This window comes from Phalacrocorax carbo, chromosome 30, assembly GCF_963921805.1.
Source record: "Phalacrocorax carbo chromosome 30, bPhaCar2.1, whole genome shotgun sequence".
In the NCBI taxonomy this organism is placed as follows: Eukaryota; Metazoa; Chordata; class Aves; order Suliformes; family Phalacrocoracidae; genus Phalacrocorax; species Phalacrocorax carbo.
In genome coordinates, this window is record NC_087542.1 from 135,394 (window position 1) to 155,147 (window position 19,754).

Here is a 19,754-nt window from a genome sequence, read left to right on the forward strand (position 1 = left end):
CACCGCCCGGAGAGAGCTGGGGGGGGGGGGTTGGGGTGGGTCGGGGGTCCCCAGGGCCGTGGCGTGATGACGTAGGTCCAATCTCCCCCCCCTCGCTCCCCCTGGAGGCACACGCCGGGTCGGTGCTGTACAGGCTTTATTGGCCCCGGGCCCCCCCCCCGGCACCCCCTGCCCGGGGGGGGGCGTTTGCATAGCGAGAACGGGGGGGGGGGAATAACGTCACGGTGGGGTTGGTGATGTCACCTGCTTGGCCAGCCCTTGCAGTGATGTCAGCTGCTGGTGTGAGACATCACTGCATACTTGGGGTGTGTCAGTCACACTCGGTGACCTCACGGCGGTGACATCACCGCCCAGCACCAGTCACTGCCCCCACCTCGCCATCACCACAGCTGTGACATCACTATCCCCACTCTGCCAGTGACACCGTAGCTGTGACATCACCATTCCCATGCCTTCGGTTACATCAGAGTTGTGACAGCAGCACCGTTACATCACCCCTCCTACGCCACCAGTGACATCGTAACGGCAACATTGCCAATTCCCCACCAACGCTGGCATCACAGCCGGGACATCACCGCTCCACCGACACCAGTCGTGACATCACATCACTCCCTGATGGCCATCACCACTGTGGTGCCACCGTTCCCCATCCCCGAGTGACATCACAGCTGTGCCCTTGCCCCTCCCACCCCACCTGTGACATCACTGCCGTAACATCAGCAAGGCAAGAACCAGGAGCAAAGAGAAGGCTGGGGGGGGGGGGGGGGGGGAAGCGACACCCCGGGACGGGGGGGGCTGCCGAGCCGATGACATCACACCGGGGGTGGGGGAGTGTCACAGCATTAACCCTTCGCATACGCAGGGAGGTGCCGGGGGGGCTGCAAGCCACTGCCCCGGGCAGGGCGGGCGGGGGCCCCGCATGCCTGGGGGTCCCCCCCGATTTACAGCCGCGGGGGGGGGGGGGGGGGGGGGAGGGGAGGGGAGCTCAGCGGCCGGGGGGGGGCCCGGTGCTCTGGGGGGGCCCCAGCGCCCCGTCCCCGTCCCCGGGGACTGCGCCGGGCCCCACCACCACGATGGGCACCGGCGGCCCCCCCGGGGCGCCCCCCCGCCGGGCCTGCTCGTGCTCCTGCACCGGGCTCAGCGCCTTGGCGGGGCCCCGCGGCACCCGCTCGGGCTCCTCCGGCCCCGGGGGGGCGGGATCGGCGGCGGGGGGGCCCCCCAGTAGCAGCGGCAGCTCCTGGCGGCCCAGGCGGCGGGCGGGGGGCGCGGGGGGCGGCCCCTCGGCCGGGCTCTCGCCGTCCCACTCGGCCAGGCTCTGCAGCGGCGGCTCGGCTGGGAAGTCCTTGCGGGTGGCCTCCAGGCCGTGCTTGCGGGCCGCCCCCGCCGCCGCCGCCGCCTTCTCGGGGGGACCCCGGCGGGCCAGGCGGGGCGACTCGGCGGCCTTGGGGTGCAGCTTGGCGGGGAAGGCGGGCGGCGAGGCGGCGGGCGGTGAGGGCGTGTGGGCCAGCGGCGAGAGCGGGATGCTGCCGGCCGACTTGCAGCGCGCCGCCCGGTACTGCCGCTGCAGCTTCGGGGACAGGCCCTGCAGCGAGCTGGGCCGCAGGTGGGGCCCGGCCGGCGCCGGCGAGGGCGGCGCGCTGGAGCCCGGGGAGCTGCTGGGCGGGGAGGCCCCTGCGCGCGCCGGCCGCGGGTCAGAGCCGGCCGCGGGACCGGGGCCGACCGAGCGGAGCCGCCGCCGCCGCCGCCCGGCCCCCCGCGGCCGCCGTAGCCCCGTCTCACCCTCTTCGGACCCTCGTGGCTCCCGTAGCCCCGCCCCGCCCCATGGCTCCGCCCCCCGCCCCGCTGCATTGGCTCCGCCCTCTCCCCCGCCCCCGTTGTCCCCCGTTGGTCCCGCCCCCGCCCCCGTTGCCACGGTCCCATCCCCCCGCCCCCCCCCCGTCCATTGCCATAGGCCCGCCCCGCCCCGTTGCCACGGTCCCGCCCCCCGCCCCGTTGTCATGGCCCCGCCCCGTTGCCGTGGTGGCGCGTACCCGTCTCGGCGGCGCGCGGCGGGAGGGCGGGGTCCCGCGCGCGCGCGTGGGTGGGGGAGGCGGGCAGGCTGTCGGAGGAGGAGAGCGAGCGGCTTAGTGACGTCAGCGAGCGGCTCGTGTGCAGCAGCGAGGCCTGGCGGGCCAGGTGCCGGAAGAGCGCACTGCGCCGCCTGCCGGCGGGGAGGACCGTCACTTCGGCGGCCGGGCCCCGCCCCCGGCCCCGCCCCCTGCTCCATCCACGGGCCCTGCCAAGGGCCCCGGCCCGCTCCACCCACAAACCCCACCCTGCCCGGGCCCCGCCCCCAGACGTGCCCTCTGCCCGCCCCCGGGCCCCACCCTGGGCCCCACCCTCTACCCCCCCCTTCCCCCCAGTTCCCCCCAGCCCCACCTCTCGTGGCCGCCCCCGGCGCCGCCCCGGCGGTTCCTCCGCGCCATCTTGGCCCGGGCGCTGCGGCGCCGTGCGGGGCCCAGGCGGATGGACGTGTTCTCCAGCGGCGTCGTTGTCACCAGCACCTTCGTCCCGCTCTGATGCACAGCGGGGTCACTGCCACGCCCCGCCACACCCCACCATGCTCCGCTACACCCAGACGCCCAGCCCGCTCTGCCTCCCCACTGTGACCCCACCAGGACCCACAACCTGGCCGTGACCCCATTGTGACCTTCTGGCAACCCCATGACCCTACCATGACCCCACCACAACCGCTCAACCCAGTGACCTTTTGACCACGTGACCCCTCCCCACATGCCCATGACCCCGTGGCCCCATGACATCTCATGACCCCTGACCTTGAGGATGAGCTCGACGACCTCAGTGTGCACCAACCCGTGGACAGGCTCCCCGTTGACGTGGGTGATGAGGTCACCGGCGCAGAGCCCCGCCTCCTGCGCCGGGCCCCCCTCCTCCACGTGCTGCACGCACAGGGCACCGTTACTCACAATGCGCCGGGGCCACAATGCCCCAGCCCCTCCCTCGCCGCGTCCCCTGGCCCAAACAACGCAGTGGATGCTGCAGATACCCTCCATCCTTCCAATGTCCCCCCCCAGTGCCCCCCGATCCCTACCCACTCTGACAACATGGGGGGGGTCTGTGCACATCCTCACCCCCCACAACTCCCCTGTCCCCTCTATGTCCCCAAAGGCCCCCCCATGTCCCCTGATGTCCCCATCCTTGTGTCGCCCCGTCCGTTGCTGACCCACACGATGTGGTGGGCGCTGCTCATGTCCCGTCCCCCCCACGTCCCTCCATGTCCCCCCTTTCTCCCCAGTGACCCCCCCCGTCCCACTGACCCAGACGACATGGTGGACACTGTAGACGTCGCTGTCCCCCAGATAGACGCGGATGGCGCGCAGGGTGAAGCCGAACTTCTTGCCGGGGCGGGGGATGGCGATGGGGGAGCGGGGGGCGGCCACGGCCGGGGCCAGCTCCCTCCCCGGGGATGAGTCCCGCGAGGATGGGTCCGAGGACAGTGACCGCGGGGACATGGGGCTGCCCAGGGGCGAGGAGCCAGGCGCCTCCCCTGCGCCCCCTGGCTGGCACCGCACCCATGGACCCCGGCATCCGGGGCACCCGCTGTCCCCCACCCATGGGACCAGGGGTTCCACCACCCACAGAGGCCCAGGTGTCCAGGGGAGGCCCCCATCCCCCCATCCCCCATGGGGACCCAGGCATCCATGGGCACCCCCACCCACCCCCCCAACCCCCAGGTGACCAGGGACCTTCCACCCTTGGGACTCAGGTGTCCAGGGACCCCCACCAACCCCCCTGCCGTCACACTTGGGGACCCCCACCAACCCCCCTGCCGTCACACTTGGGGACCCGGGTATGCGGGGGACCCACACCACCCATGGGGACCCAGGTCTCTAGGCTGCCCACCAAGGAGGGGCGGGGGGGTGGGGGTTGTCCCGAGGGGATGCTGACGTCCCGGGGGTGACACCCACCGCTGGGGATGATGACGGAGAGGGCAGTGGCTGATGCTGACTTGGTGACCTTCCCAGGGCCGCGGGGGCTGCGTTTGTCACCCCCTGCCTCGGGGACCACCCCTGGGTGCCGCGGCCGCCGCAGCCCCAGCTCGGCTCGGGGTGGGGGCAGGTCCCCGGCTCGCGGCACTCGCTCCCCTGGGGGTACCGGCTGGTGAGGACCCAGGTGTCTGGGACCACCCCACTGGGGACCCAGGCATCCGGGACCCTCTATCCCCCACCTTTGACCCCAGCATCTGGGACCGACCTGGCTCCTCGCTGGGTCCATCTGTGGGTCCATCGCGGGGGGGTGCCCCATTGCGGGGGGGGGCCCTCTCCTCGGTGGGGGCCCCGGGGCGTCCCGGCTCCAGCAGAGCTGAGAAGCGGCGACGGGCGCCTGGAGGGGGGCTGCCCTCGCCCTCAGGGGGGGCCCCCTCAGCTGCCGACGCACGCTTCCTGTAGGGACCGAGGTGTTTTGGGGGGGGGGTCTGACCACTACAACCCCCTCAGACATCCTTTGGGAAAACCAGGCATCTGGGCAGGACCCAGGGCACCCAGGCGTTGCCCCCACCCTGGGGACCCAGGTGTGCCGACCCCGCCCCCCCCCCCCAACCCAGAGCCCCTGGTGCTCCCCCCCAGGGACCCTGCCGTTCCCCGGGGACCCCGGTGCAGGCGCTCACAGCTCAGGCGAGGCCGTGCGCCAGCTGCGGTCGCGGGCGAAGCCGTCGCGTCTCCCCTCGTCCCGCGGACGTCCCTTGGCCGCCTTCGGCTCTTGCTGCTGCGAGAGCTGCTCCAGGCTGCTGTACACCTGCGCACCGGCACTGCCTCGCACCTGCTCGCCCCGGGCATCGCACGAGCGGCGCACGAGGCTTTGCACACGTGTCATTGCGGGGTGGGGTGGGGGGGCGGTGCGTGCATGGGGGTTTGCACAGGTGTGACTGCACAAAGGGCGCACGAGGGTTTGCATGGGGCTGGGCACGAGGAGCCTGCACTCACGGGGCTGTGCGAGGTCCTGTGCATCCCCACGTGCCCGCATCCCTCTGTCCCCCACCATTCCTGTGTCCCCAGCCCTCAGTACCCCCCTGTCCCCTCACCTTACTGAAGCGGGGGGAGCAGGACGAGAACTGCCGGATCTCCACGGGTTCGTCCTCTGTTGTGTCCTCGTCCTCGTAGGAGGTGACGTGGGGGTACCGGTCCGAGCGCGCTGCGGGGGGCAGGGGTGAGAGTGGCCACAGGGTGGGAGTCCCATCGGGTCACCCCAGGGGGCCCAGGGGTGAGGGACCCATAGAGGGGACACACGGAGGTGTCCTGGGGAGGGCACATGGTGGGATTCCTGAGGGGGTCCCGTGAGCGTGTGGCAGGGCTGGAAGGTCCCATGGGGGGTTGTCCCTGGCTGGAAGTCCGGGGGGGGACGGGGCGGTGCATGGGGTGCCAAGGGGGTGTCCCCTGGGAGGTGTCATGGGGTGGTCCCAGGGGGTCCCTGGGTCGGGGTCCCAGAGGGGTCCCGAGGTGTTCTCAGGGTTGGTGGTGGGGGTCCTGTGGGTCCCTCACTGTCAAAGTAGCTGGTGTCCTCCTCGGACTCCAGGTGCGGCACAAACTCAGCTTTCTGCCGCAGCAGCCCCGTCCAGTCCAGTGCTGCGAAGAAGCCGTGAGCCTTCACCTCCTGTGCACCCCCTGCGGGGATGAGGCTGGGGTCAGCGGGGGCCGCAGCCCGGGGAGGGGCGGGGGAATGGGGGTCTTACCGGCCCCGAGGCGCCGCAGGGGATCGGGCTGCAGGAGGCAGGAGATGAGGTGCTGGGCGTCAGGGGGCAGTGCCTCATCCCCCTCCGGCCACAGGATCTCGTCTGACATGGGGGGCCCACGTTAGCGTGGGGTCACGGCTGCCAGCCCCATCCCATCCCCGTGTCCCCATGCCCATCCCTGTACCAGGGACGACCAGCCCTGTCCCCATGTCCCCAAGATGACCTATTCATCCCCCTGTGTCCCCATACCCAAGATTACCTGCTCTGTGTCCCCATGCCCCCCCGTGTCCCTCCCATGTCCCAGTCCCTGTACTAGAGATGACCTGCCCCATCCACACGTCCCCCCCGCCCCCGAGATGACCTGCCCCATGTCCCGCCGTGTCCCCTCCGTGTCCCTGTCCCCATACCTGAGATGACCTGCCCGAAGAGCTCCTCGGGGGTGTCCCCGAAGAAGGGGACGCAGCCCACCAGGAACTCATAGAGGACGATGCCCATTGCCCACCAGTCCACCGGCTTCCCATAGCCCTGCCGCAGGATCACCTCAGGCGCGATGTACTCGGGGGTGCCGCACACCTGCAGGCAGGGTCAGTGCCAGCCACACCCCACCACACCCCAACCGCCCCACCCCAACGGCCCTGCCCAGCCCCGCCCACCTGCTTGTCGCGGAACTCGCGGGCGTCCTTCTCCATGTGGCCCTCGTAGAGGTTGGTGGTGAGGCTCATCAGCCCCATCTTGGAGAGCCCAAAGTCCGTCAGCTTCACGTGGCCCAGCGAGGTGATCAGCAGGCTGCAGGCACCAGGCGTCCGGTGGGGACCCAGGCGTCCGGCACCCCCCGGCCCTCCCCTGGCCCAGCCCCCTCCCCCACCGCCCCAGGGCACCCTGGCATCCAGGCGTACTTGTCAGGCTTGAGGTCACGGTGGACGATCCCATAGTTGTGCAGGTACTCGAGGGCCAGGACGGTCTCAGCGAAGTAGAGCCGGGCCAGCTCCAGCGGCAGCGCCCCGATGTGCTTCAGCAGCGTCGCGCAGTCCCCGCCTGGGACAGGGGGGCGTGGCGGGGGCATGGGGGGCAATGGGAGGACACGGCAGTGTGCGTCACAGCGTCACCCGCCACCACCCAGCATGTCCCAGTGGGACACAAAGCACCCGCTCAGATGAAACGCACCAGGTTGGGATGTAAAAAATGTCCCATCATGACATAAACCAGCCTATCGGGACACAAACCACACCATGTTGCACTGCCCCGGCCCCATATCACCATGTCTGGCTCCATATTGTAATGCCTGGTACCGTATCTTGACGTACAACCCTATATTGCAATGCCCAGTCCCTTATCATACCACCCACCTCCGTATGATGATGCCCAGCCCCATATCGCAACACCCAGCTCTCTGTCATGATGCCCAGCTCTGTATCGTGGCACCCAGACCTGCATGATGATGCCCAGACCCATATCGCAACACTGAGCCCGGTATTGCAATGCCCAGCCCCGTGTCACGACGCCCAGCCCCGTGTCACGACACCCGTTGGCCCCTCACCCACCTTCGACGTACTCCATGACCATGCAGAGGTGGCGGCGGGTCTGGAAGGAGCAGAACATGCTGACGACGAAGGGGTTTTCGGCGAAGGTGAGGATGTCGCGTTCCACGAACGCCTGCTCCACCTGGTTGCGCAGCAGCAGGTTCTGCTTGTTGATCTTCTTCATGGCGAAGCGCTGGCGTGTGGCCGTGTGCCGCACCAGGTACACCGCCCTGCCGGCACAGCCGCACGTCATGCTGCGCCAGGGACCCCGGCATCCCGGACCCCCGCCCCCCCCCGGGACCCATCTGGGGCCGCTCACCCATAGGCGCCGTTGCTGATGAGTTTGATGGTCTCAAAGTCGCCTTCGCCTGGCGGCTTCTTGGGCCTGGGGACAGCGCTACGGCCCTGGGGGGACACGGGGTGACATGGGGACATGGGGGGACACAGGGAGGGACACACAAGGACCCTGCCGTGGCACCCACCTCAGCCCCCTCCTCTGGCTCCGGCGTGTTGCTCCCGCCACTGTCGGGCTCCTCCAGATGCACCACATCTGCAGGGACACGAGGTGTCACGCATACGCACCCCCCCAGTGTACAACACCCCACGCACGCACCCCTCAGGCACGCACCCCTGTGCACGCCTCCACAGCGCTGCACACCCCCAGCGTGCAAGCTCCGGACGATCCATGCAGACACCCTCCTCATGCACGCTCCCACACGCATGTGCAGCCCTGCCCGTGCCTACACGCGTGCAGATCCCATGCACGCCCCGTGCACGCACCCTCCCGCGCAAGGCCCCATGTGTGCACGCTCCCACACGCATGTGCAGCCCTGCCCGTGCCTACACGCGTGCAGATCCCATGCACGCCCCGTGCACACACCCTCCTGCGCAAGGCCCCATGTGTGCACGCTCCCACACACATGTGCAGCCCTGCCCGTGCCTACACGCGTGCAGATCCCATGCACGCCCCGTGCACGCACCCTCCCGCGCAAGGCCCCATGTGTGCACGCTCCCACACACACGTGCATACCCCTTGCATGTGCCCACATGTGCATGCACGCCCCCACAGGTATGTGCAAATCCCTGTGCCCGCCCTGCGGCCACTCGCACACGTGTGTACCAGGGAAGGGGTCCCGTGCCAGCCCCAGTTGCCCAATGATGTAGCGGGGGATGTCGGCCTTCAGCAGCCCCTCGCGGGCCTGGCCCTCTGCCGCCGCCAGCAGCTGGTAGAACTCAGCCGGGTCGAACTCCTGTGCCGACACACCCCAGCACGCATGTGCACGGGGGGACACGCATCATCACGTGTGTGCACGTGGGGACGTACACCAGCACGGTGCAATGCAGCAGCAGACAGTAGGGGAGTATGCTGCTGCACATACGTGTGCTGGTCCACATGGGTCCGTACATGTGTGAGAGTGTGTGCAAGCATTTGAGCATGTGTGTGCACACGGGGATGCACGTGTGTGCACCAGAACGTGTGTGTTTGAGCCCAAACGCATGTGTGCACGTGTGTCACTGTGCCTGCACCAATGCACACACGTGTGCCAGAGCACACGTGTGCCTGCGTGCACCGACAGTCACAGGCCGGTGCACACGCGTGTGCCCTCCTATGGCCCCCGGCCCCTCCCACCTTTGTCTCAGTGGTCCCCAGGACCCACCGTCGCCATGGCGCTGCCCCGGCAACACGGCTGCCACCATGGCAACAACAGCCCTGCCTCCCCATTGGCTGCGCGCAGGGATTGGCCAGGGTGTTGTCAGGGTGACCGGAAGGTCTTCACCTGATTGGACAGTTGGGATGGTGCAAAATAGATGGGGGGGGGGATACTGGGGGGGGGGCTGTCGCAGGTCCCAGGCGCCTGGGTCCCCGGGGGATAGGGGGTCCTGGGGGACTCACCAGGCACTCGAGCAGCCGGGCAGGGCGGGAGATGATGATGAGGAGCTTCTTCACCAGCTGGGTGATGAAGGCCACCTCCTCCGACTCTGAGCGCTCATAGGCCTGGGGGTACGTGGGGGGGGTCAGGGGGCCCCAGGGGACCTGACGGTTGCGGGATGCTGGGGGATCACATGGGGTCCTGAGGGAGCAGTCCCAAGGGGTCTCATGGGCCCCGGGGCACCTCCTCAGGTCTCGTTGTGTCCAGTGGGTTCCCATTGGGTCCCTGGGGACCTGTTGGGGCATCCTGTTGGGTCCCACTGGGTGCCCTTGGGTGGTGAGGGTTCCCATCGGGCCCTGTATGGCCCTAGTTGATCCCCATTAGGTGCTCAAGGTGCCATGGGGCCCCATTGGGACCGATGGGGGGGCTGTTGGGTCCCTGTTGGATGCTGTTGGGCCCCGTTGGGTGCCATTGGCCCTGTTGGGTCTCCTGGGGCCCTGCTGGGCACTGTTGGGTGTCACTGAGCCTCTTTGGGCCCCAGTGCGTGCCAATGTGTCTGTGTTGGGCTCTGTTGGGTCCTGTTGGGCACTGTGGGGTCCTGTTGATCCCTTTTAGGTCCCTTGGGGCCCCATGGGGTGCCATTGGGTCTCATTGGGTCCCGTTGGGCGCCATGGCTCACGTCCTGCAGCAGCCGCTCCATGTTCTCCTGCAGCTCGTAGAAGTAGCCAGCGGTGATGAGGCCGTGCCGCGCCTTGGCCAGGCAGTCACGTGCCAGCTCCACCAGCTGGTGCTGGATGAAGCTGAGGGCACCGTCGGCCAGCGGCGTCCCGCCGGGGCCGCAGCCCCGCACAAACTCCTCCAGCCGCTCTTCCATCTGCGCCGTCGCCTGCAGGACCCAGGTGGACAGGCTCCCCACGGATCCTGACATTTCCACAGGCCCCCTGGGGCCCCCCAAGACCCCGCAACCTCCTCCAGTGCTCCATAGCCACCCCAGAACCCCTGAGCTGTCAAACCTCCTCTCCAGGAACCTCAGAGCCCCCCTGAGCCCCTATAGGTACTTCATAATCCCCCAAGATCCCCATAACCTTCCCAGGACCCACCCAAGACTCTATGTCTCCCCTCAGTGCCCACTGCCCGAGACCCCCCAGAGCTGTTCCATAACCCCTCAAACCCCATAGTCCCCTCCCTGACCCCCTCCCCAAGCCCCCATGTCCTCCCCCAGCCCCCCACATTCCCCCAGCCCCACCTTTGGGAACCGCTCCTTGTAGACGTGGTTCATCATCACGATCTCGTTGTCATGGGACGAGGGCGAGCGCCCTGGGCTGGGGGGGGGCAGCGCTGGCACCCGCGGGACCTGCAGCGTCCCCCACCCAGCAGCCCTACCGCTGGCACTCGCAGGATCCACCACAACCCTCCCTGCTGTCCCCATGGGGACCCACAGCAGCCCCATTCCACCCCCCTGATGTCCCATGGCCACAGTGTCCCTGTCACCCTGCTGCCCCCCACCCCACAGTGCCCTGTGGTGCCCCCATGGTCCCCCCCTACACCGGGTCAACCCAGGTTCATGATGTCCCCACCCTCATGGTGCCCCGATTCCCACACAGTGTCCCCAAAGCCCTGCCCCCCCCCAGTCCTATGGTGTCCCCAACCACAAAGTGTCCTGAAGCCCCCGTGGTGCTCCCCATGGTCCCCCCAAAGCCCTGGTGTGCCCCCCGAACCCCATGGTGACCCCCAGCCTCTTGCTGCCCTGATCCCTCATGGGGTCCCCAAATCCCTGGTGCTGCCCCAGCCACTTGGGGTCCCCAGTGCCCCAGCCCCACCTGAGGCTACGGGAGCGGGGGCGTGGGGCCGGCCCCCCCCGAGCACCCCCATCCTCCTCGGCCAGGCTCTCGGAGCTGCCGAAGTGGCGGGAAAGGAAGCGCAGCTCCTCTGGCGTCGGCTGCGCTGGCAGCTGGTGCAGGCGCTCCTGCGACGAGCACGAGGACTGCGCGCCCGCGTCACCCCTCCGACCCCGCAGACCCCCACCGCACCCCACAGACCCCTCAATGGTCCTCGCAGACCCCCTATGGATGCCCGCCATGGCACTCCACGAGGACCTATGGCCACTCATGGAGACCCATGGACCCACCATGGTCTCCTGACTGCACACCATGCACCCCCCCACCGACCCCCGGCCACCACCAACCCCTCCCCGGACCCCCCATTGGTGGGACCCACACCTAACCCCACAGGCAGACCTGTGCAGGGACCCACTCCCAGACCACTGGCCACGCCCCCCCCCAGACCCTCAGTAACTCCCCCCATCAACCACCCCCCACCATGGGGAGAGTGCCCCAGCAGGTTCCCTGGACACGGGGGGCTCCGGGGCCCCCGACTCACCGAGACGGTGGAGCTGGGGGTGTTGGTGCCATAGCCGGAGGAGGGCAGCGAGGCCAGCGACCAGCGGCGCCCATCGGCACTGGGAGTAGGTGGGGGGCTGTCAGGAGACCCAGGCGTCCAGGAGACCCCCACCCCGCCCCTGAGCTGGGACAGGACCCAGGCGCCTGGGTACCTCCCCCCGTCACCACCCAGGTGCCTGGGTGCCCTTACCGGCGGGAGGAGGCAAAGGAGAAGTGGGCCGGGTTGCTGGGCGAGAAGTTGCGGGGGCTGTCCAGGGGGCTGCTGCCTGCAGCGGGGGCGGGCAGGAGGCATGTGGAGGGGGACACAGGGATGATGTCACCACTGCCCCACCCTGACACCCCCACCCTGCCGGGCCCCAGCCACACCAGAGGGAGCAGGACCAAATGGATGCAACTCACCCCAGGGAAAAGGAGGGGGGCAGGAGGAACACCAGGGACTGGGGGGGCTCAGGTGCTTTGGGGTCCCTGTAAGTACCAGGGAGGCTGGGGATGGGGGCATTATTGGTATTGGGGGGACAATGGGTCCCTTGGGGGGGTCCCTATGGGTTCCTGGGGGGCTCCCCAAGTTTGCCTAAGGTGTTCGTGGGGCCTGAGGGGGACAATGGGTGCCTTGGGGGGGTCCCAGTGGTTTGGGGGGATTCTTATAGGTCCTTGGGGGGGCATTGGGTACCTGGAGCTCCCTATTGGCCCCTTTGGGGCTTTCTGTGGGGGACTTAGGAGGGTCTTAGGGCCTTGGGAGGGAGTTGGGAACACGGGGGAACACGGGGGGTCCGGGGGGGTCTCACCGATGTGGCCAGGCAGCGGCGAGTGGGGCCGTGGGAGGGTGGGGGAGGTGCTGGTCAGGATCAGGCTCTTCCGGTTGCTCGTACGGCAGCTGGGGGGGGTAGGGGGGCGTGGGTGGGGCGCCAGGATCCCCCTCACACATGCCCCCCACCCTGCACCCAAACACGCTAATGACACCCAAAGGTGCCTGGGGGAGGGCACCCACAGCTTCCCCTCCCCCCCAAAGGGGTGCAGGAATGGGGGCTTGGGGGAAGGGTCTGGGGGGTTGCAGTGGCCATGGAGGGGATCATGGGGCCGGGGGGGGGGGCCAGGGATGGAGGATGAAGACGGAGGATGAGGAAGGAGGGATGAGGGCCAGAGGACAGGGATGAAGGAGGGAGGACGGAGGAGAAGAGACGGAGGATGAGGATGAAAGAGGACGAGAATGAAGGATGAGGACGAGGATGGAGATGAGGATGGAGAAGGGATGAGGATGGCGATGGGGATGGAGAAGGATGAAGGCTGAGGATGAAGGATGGGAATAAGGATGGAGAAGGGGTGGTGGATGAGGATGAGGAGAGGAAGGCCGAGGCCCCGGTTACCTCTTGGTGCGGCGGAACATGCTGCTGCCCACCAGGATCGGCATCGGGGGGTCCGAGAGCCCGGGGGGGGCCGTGGGCTCCGCGGCGGCGGCGCCTCGGCAGGGCGGGGGGGGGGGGACGCGGCGGCGGCGGCTGCAGCGGGGCGGGGCTGGGGCGGGGTTGGGGCGGGGCCGGGGCGGTGGGTGCAATGGGGGCGCAATGGGGGGGCGATGGGGACAATGGGGGGGGCGCGGGGGGGGTCTCACCTGCTGCTTTTCCGCGGCAGCGGCAGATCCTTCTGCAAAACGGGGCAGAGGGTGGGGGGCGGCCCGGACCCCCCCGGAATCCCCGGACCCCCCCCGGGCTCACCTGGCCCCCCCCCCATCCCTCTGGACGGGCCCCCTGCCCCCGCAGCAGCGCTTGGAGGGGTCCTCGGGCTCTGCCCCAATGCTGGGGGGGGGCCAGGCATGGGCTCCACCATCCCCCCGGTGCCCCCCACCTCTGAGACCCCCCCCCCAGATCTGGTTGCCCAGACCCCCTCTCCACCACAGCCCTGCAGCCCCCCCAGTTCCGCCCCGCCCCGGTACCGGGCCCACATCACCTCCTCGGTGCCGACCCCGCCCGGACCGACCTTCCCATCACCGGGCCCGTATCCCCCACCCCCCCGTACCCGCCCTGCCGATACAGGTCCCCCCCGGGCCGGGCCTCAACCCCTCCGGTACTGAATCCGCCCCCGGTACCGACCCCCCTCCGCTACCGACCCCCTCCGCTACCGAACCCCCCCCCCACCCCCTCACCGCCGGTACCTGCAGCCGCCGCCGGCGGATCACACCCGAGTCGTCCATGGCGCCGCCGGTGCGCGGGGTCCCGGCCCCCCCCGCGCCCCCGGTGCCCAAACACCCCTCCTCAGACGCCCGCCGCCATCCTCCGCCGCGCGGGACCCCCGGGAGCGCCCCGCCCAGCGGCCCCGCCCAGCCCCGCCCTGACGGGGGGGACTCAGGCGTCGGGTGGGGGGGGGCGGCCCCACCCCGGGGGTGGGCTTCCTCCTGCCCCCCCTTACCCTGCCCTGTCCCCACCTTTGCCCCATGGCCCCCACGTGCCCCAGGGTCCCCCGTCCCCTTCCCCCCAGGACCCCCCCGAGCCCCCCCCCCCGCTGTCCGCGGTGCTGAACCGGCCACGCTCTCCAGCCCGGATGCCTGGGTCCCTTCTGGGGGACTTTGGGTCACCTCGGGGGGGCTCCTGTCCCGTCCCCCCCGCCCCATGTCGTGTGTGTCTTCCCCCATGTTCATATTCCGGCAATACGGCCGAACCCCCCACCCCTGGCTCATTAGCGACATTTTGGTACCGTAAAACCCCTAAAAACGCACCCAGCAAAGTCGGGGGGCCCCCAGTGACGCCCCCCCCCCCCCCCCCGGATTAGACCCCTAATCCCCCGGGATTGAGGCCACAGCGATTGCCAGGTGCCCGGCCAGGACCGATTAAGGGGGAGTTGGGGGGGCAGATGCCTGGGTTCCCTTCCCCCTACGGGGGAACATGCTCATTGGGGGCCCCAAGCCCCTCCAAAGCTAGGGAGCCCCAAACGCCCCACCCCAGCACAACCAGGGTCTGTGCAACCCGCCCCCCCGCAATCCTACAGACCCCCCCCAAATGCCACAGACACTGCCGGCCCACCATTCCCTGTGACACCCCCCAACTTCACAGGGGGAATAAATGAGTTTTTTGCTGCCCCGGCCCCCCCACCCCCACAAAAAAAGTGGATTTGGGGGTTTCTGTACCACACTTTGTTAGAAAACAACCACGTGCTTTATTGGGGGGCGTTTTGGGGATCCCTGTTTCAGGGGAGTCACAGCTCGGCCAGAGGCTGCAGGCTGCGCTCCTGGAAGAAGCGGTGGGGGGTACGCCGGGGGGGTGCCCGGGCGAAGTAGGAGAGCACCGAGGGCGTGGATGAGGGGTCTTCCTTGGGGTCCTCGTCGGCCCTGGGGGGGAAAAGTCAGGGACCTAGGGGGGGCACAAGGGACCCAGGAGTCTGGGCAGGGGATTTGCCCCATCCCGCCCCACAGGGCAGGGACCCGTGTCCCCCAATTGCATGGGAACACCCACCCCCTCAGCCCCACCATTGGACAGACAGCACCCCTGTGTCCCCCTCTCCCGCCCGGGTCTGGCTCCCCTCATGGCACAGACAGGACTCCCCTTGTGCCCACCCAATTACACAGGGACCCCCACCCCACTCCCCCCATTACAAGAGCAGCCCCAGCTCCCCCATAGATTCACACTGGGGACCGTCCCCCCCAAGTGACAGCAGCCCCCACGCTGTCCCCCCACCCCAGGACCCCCCCAGCCCCCCTGCCCCATACCACTTGACGGGGACACCCTCTCGCTGCAGCAACTCCTGTGCCGTCGCCCAGCTGAAGCGCACAAACTGGGGGAACCCGAAGATGGGGTCGAGGTGACGCCGCAGCCACTCCTTCGTCTTGGGGTCTGAAGGGGGGGTGGGGGTGTGGCATGAGGGGTGCCCGGATGCCTGGGTCCCCCAGGGGCCAGCCCCCCGCCGCGTCCCCACTGCCTGCTCCTACCATTGGGGTACCCTGAGCCGTAGTCCCGGTCAATGTCCTCTAGGTCCTCCACAAACTTCCAGTGCTTCACGGCCCGGTCACGGGCGACCTGGGGGGGGCAGAGCCCAGGGGGGGTGGGGGTGGGGTCTTAGGCCCCCATGGGCCCCCCCCCAAACTCACTGCCCCAGGGTGCAGCTGAGCCTGGTGCACAGTGAGGGAGCAGATGTGGGGTGCAGGGGGAGGATGGCCCCATGGGGTTGGGGGCAGGTGGGTGCTCTGGGGGGATGTCAGTGCTCGGGGGGGGGAACTCGGTGCACACCTTGGCGCAGATGCTGGCAGCGCTGACAACAGGGAAGAGCCCGTCGGCTTTGGGGCGCACGGTCACCGCCAGCCCTGGGAAGTGCTGCCGCAGCTTCGCCTCGTACTTTTCTGCTGGCCCCACCGTGTCCACGAACACCTGGGGGAGCCCCAGCCCCCCAAAATCACCCCTGGCTCCCTGATCCATCGTGGCTGCCCAGCACCCCAAAACTCCTGCAAAAGCTCCTCAACCTTCCCCAAAACAGCCTGAACCCTCTGCTGCGCCCTGACCCCCCTCCTCAAAAGAAGCCCCAAAAGACTCCCTCCCAGCACCCCCAAACCCATGCTAAATTACCCCCAAACAATCCCAGACTCCCTCCAAAGCACCTTCCTCCAGTCACCCTCCAAAGCACCCCAAAACAACCTGGATCACCCCCAGAGCCCCAATTCCCCCCCAAACTGCTCAGTCCTGTGAGAAAAAGTAAGGCACAGGGGGAGGAGAAAAGTAGGGTTTAGCCACAGCCCAGGGCCCCCCCCTCCCCAGTTCCCCCCCCCCGCACCTGTGCTGCCCCCCACACGCCCCCTGCAAACCCACCTCGGCCACCTGCACGCCAGAGTCCAGTGCGAACTGGATGAGGCCCATGGCCGTATCGTGCGACAGCTCGTTCAGGTTGTACTTGGCTCTGGGGGGGTCAGGGGGGCCATCACCCCCAGCTCCCCAAACAGGGAGCCACCCCCCCGGCACCCCAAACGGGGTGGGGGGGTGGGGCAGGAGATAGAGACTGCAGGAACCAGGCTTGGAGGGCCAGAGGCACTCAAAGGTGCTGGGGGGGGCCAAGAGGGGTCACAGAGGGGTCTGGGGGACCCTGGGTGGGTTTGGGTGGCTCTCGCTGCTGCTGCATGCAGGCAGAGATATAATCAGGGGATTGGGGGGTCCCAGGGGGCCTTGGGGGGGCCCTGAGGGGGGTCTCACCGCTGCTGCATGCAGGCAGAGATATAATCAGGGGATTGGGGGGTCTCGGGGGGGGCATGAGGGGGTCTCACCGCTGCTGCATGCAGGCAGAGATGTGGTCGGGGGGCAGCACGTGCAGCGCCCACCCCAGGACGTCGCTCGCCGCCTCCAGCAGCTCAAAGCGCCGCTCCCGCTCCCCCTCCGACAGCGTCTTCGAGTCTGGGGGGACCAAGGTGAGGGGACACCCCGGATCCCCCAACTCCCCCTGGGACACACGCCCCCCCCCCGAATCCCAGGACCCCCAACCTCCGCCATACCCCAAACCCACGCTCGGGACCTCCAAACCTCCCCCCACAGGGCCTCCCAGGACCCCACGGGGCTCCCTACCCCCTCAGGGCGCCCCAGCCCGCCGGGTGCCCCCCGAGACGCCCCCACCTGCCACCCCCAGCGCCTCCAGCTCCTCCAGCTTCTCCACGGGGCAGTAGCAGATCCCATAAACCATCGGCCCTGCGGGGGGAACCGGGAGCAGGGGTGAGTGAGAACGGGGAGGCGGGAGGAAGGAAACCCCCGTGTGCAGCCCGGTGTACCGGGACCCCCCCTCCGCGCCACGCGCAGCCCCCCCAAGGGGAGGGTCCGGCCCCCACCAGTCTCACCCAGCACCGGCCCCCGGCCCGCCTCGTCCACGCCGAGGGCGCAGGGCCGGCGGCGGCAGAGGGGGGGCACGGCGGAACCGAACCGCCCCGCGCCCGCCGGGTCTCGCTCCAGCCGCGCCAGCGCCATTGCGGGGGCGGGGCCGGGCGGGGCCGGGCCCACGCACACCCCACTGGGAGATGTAGGCTGCGGGGAGGCACCACCCCCCCCCAGGGGTCACGGGGGGGTCCGGAACGCCTGGGTCCCGTGGGGAAGGGTCCCGGAGGTCGGTCCAGCCCCAGGCGGGGGGTGGGGGGGTGGGGGGTGTCGCGGAAGACCCGCCCCATCCCCCTCCGTCCGGGAAGTGCCGCCCCGGGGCGGACGGTGCCGGGTAGCGCGGGAGGGGGTTCCCGCAACGGCCCCCGCCTGCCCGTATATGGGCAGGGTTGCGTCAGCGGGGAAAGCCCTGGCACCGCCCCCTTCCGGTGACGGCGGTGCCCGCGGCGCGGGGGTCCCACGAGACGGTCACCCCCCCAAAACACGGCACAACTCGACCAGTTATTAGTTATTATTAATTAAATACAAACGTACAAAAAATAAACAGCAACAACAAAACACTCCCCTTCCCCCCCCCCCCCCGGGGGGTTCCTGTAAACTTCGCGGGGGGGTGCCCCCCCCTTTGGGGAGCACAGAATGGGGGCTCAGCCCCCCACAAAATGAGTCCAACCCGGGGACACTCCCCCAACGGGTAAATGCCCAGTTTGGGGGGGCCTGACCCTGCGGGTCCCCCCAGTCCCAAAGGAGTCCCCAGGCCCAGCTGGGGGGGCACCACGGGGGGGCGGGCGCTAGGCCCAGTTTGGGGGTACCCAGTCCATCTCGCAGGTCCCGTTCCCGCGGGCCCTGGGGTCCCTAACCCCTTGGGGGGGCCTCAACAGGGTGTGCCTGGTCCTGCAAGTCCCTTCAGGCAGGTCCATTGGGGGGGGGGGGGGGGGGCAGTTCCCCCACAGGGTTCCCCTATCCTCTCGGCTCCGTTTGGGGTTCTCCATCAGGAGTCCCCAGTTCCTCCAGGTCTGTGGCAGGGAGGGGGGTCCCTCTGGGTGCCCCCCCCAGAAGCCGTGACCTTCACCAAGCAGCAGCTGGAGCCTACAGGGTCCACATCCACAGGGTCCCCGTGGGGGTGTCCATGGGGGTCCGCAGCAGGATACCCCCCCCCAAAGCTGTGGTCCTCATCCCAGCATGGTCCCATGCAGCATCCCGTTGGGGGCAGGGGGGAGAGGGTCCCTGTCCCTCGGGGTCTGTCCAGGTCTGTGGGGTCCTCATCGGGGTGTCCATGGGGGTCCCCAGAGGAAGCCCCCCAAAGCCGAGGTCCTCAGCCATAGTCCCATGCAGCGTTCCATCGGGGTGCGCCATACCACCGTGTCCACACTGGGGGTCCTCATCATCAGGATGTCCATGGGGGTCCCTGAGGGAGCCCCCCAACACGGTGTCCATGGGGGTCCCTCAAAGCCACAGTCCTCAGCCACGCTCAGCGTTCCGTCGGGGTGCCCCATACATCCGTGTCCACGCCGGGGGTCCGTGGGGGTCCCCATCACCGGGCAGCAGCCGGGGCAGCGACGGCCTGGGCGCCCCTCCGGGCCCGGTCCGTTCCTCGCCGGGGGGGTGGCTAGAAGCCGAGGGCTGCGCCGGGGGGCAGCGGGCAGCCGGAGCCGGCGTGGTCGCGCACGGAGCCGCGCAGCCGCCGCACCTGGGCGCGGAGCCCGGCCGCCGTCGCCGCCAGCGCCGCGTTCTGGGCGCGGAGCCCGCGGACGCGCTGCTCCAGCCGGGCGATGCGCTCCAGCTTCCGCCGCCTGCACCGGCTCGCCGCCAGCCGGTTCCGCAGCCGCCGCCGTTCCGCCTGCAACCGCTCCGGGGAGTCGGGACCCGGCTCGGCCGCCTCCGCCTCCGGCGCCGCTCCGGGGACCGCCGGGAAGGGGGCCCCGCCTCCCGCCGCCGCCGCCAGCCCCGGCGGCTCCGGCAGCGCCACGTTGGGCGGCCCCGGCTGGTGCAGCTCGTCCAGCGCTTGCGCGAAGCTACCGGCGAAACCGTCGCGTTCCCCCGGGCAGGGGTAGAAGAAGCCGCTGGTACCGGCGCTGGAACCGAAGAAACCGCCGTCAGGGCACGGCGCCGGCTTGAGCCCACGGAAGGGCTCCGGGGTGGCCCCCGGCGGCAGCGCCCCCGGCAGCGCCCCGTAGTCGGGCTCGGGCCGGCAGAAGCCGCCCGGGAAGGGCGCAGGGCGGTAGAACGGCGGCTCCATCCGCGCACACATGCGGCGGGACGGGGACCTGGAGCGGCGGGGTTCGAACCCGCGACCCGGCGCCCCCCGCCCGCCTTATACCCGCCCGCGGCGGAAGCGCGGCCCCATTGGCTGCGGCGCCCGCGGGACACGCCCCTCCCGGCGGGACACGCCCCTCCCGGCGGGACAC

At 69.6% G+C, this 19,754-nt stretch overlaps 2 protein-coding genes across 3 annotated transcripts; both read right to left on the reverse strand.

Annotated features, from left to right (window-relative positions):
* Positions 1-119: 119 nt before the first annotated feature.
* On the reverse strand, positions 120-12,926 carry MAST1 (microtubule associated serine/threonine kinase 1). Its single transcript, XM_064437115.1, has 26 exons — positions 12,883-12,926; positions 12,304-12,392; positions 11,709-11,784; positions 11,499-11,577; positions 10,940-11,103; positions 10,366-10,441; positions 9,799-10,005; positions 9,143-9,244; positions 8,369-8,498; positions 7,731-7,798; positions 7,568-7,653; positions 7,270-7,478; positions 6,625-6,763; positions 6,382-6,514; positions 6,136-6,301; positions 5,729-5,830; positions 5,538-5,660; positions 5,081-5,190; positions 4,667-4,794; positions 4,255-4,442; positions 3,803-4,145; positions 3,318-3,600; positions 2,817-2,939; positions 2,419-2,555; positions 2,031-2,200; positions 120-1,671 (listed from the first exon to the last, which is right to left on the reverse strand). Exons 1-26 carry the CDS (start codon positions 12,924-12,926, stop codon positions 986-988), a joined length of 4,161 nt encoding a protein of 1,386 aa, XP_064293185.1. The 3' UTR covers positions 120-985.
* Positions 12,927-14,641: 1,715 nt separating this feature from the next.
* RNASEH2A (ribonuclease H2 subunit A) lies at positions 14,642-17,587 on the reverse strand. Of its 2 annotated transcripts, XM_064437304.1 has the most exons (8): positions 17,316-17,582; positions 17,098-17,169; positions 16,755-16,881; positions 16,306-16,393; positions 15,733-15,870; positions 15,435-15,522; positions 15,216-15,339; positions 14,642-14,837 (listed from the first exon to the last, which is right to left on the reverse strand). In XM_064437304.1, the coding sequence occupies exons 1-8, from the start codon at positions 17,440-17,442 to the stop codon at positions 14,705-14,707; spliced, it is 897 nt and encodes a 298-aa protein (XP_064293374.1). In that variant the 5' UTR covers positions 17,443-17,582; the 3' UTR covers positions 14,642-14,704. The 2 variants fall into 2 exon arrangements, with proteins under 2 accessions (XP_064293374.1, XP_064293375.1); XM_064437305.1 differs by lacking the exon at positions 17,098-17,169 and having other exon boundaries at positions 17,316-17,587.
* Positions 17,588-19,754: the final 2,167 nt, after the last annotated feature.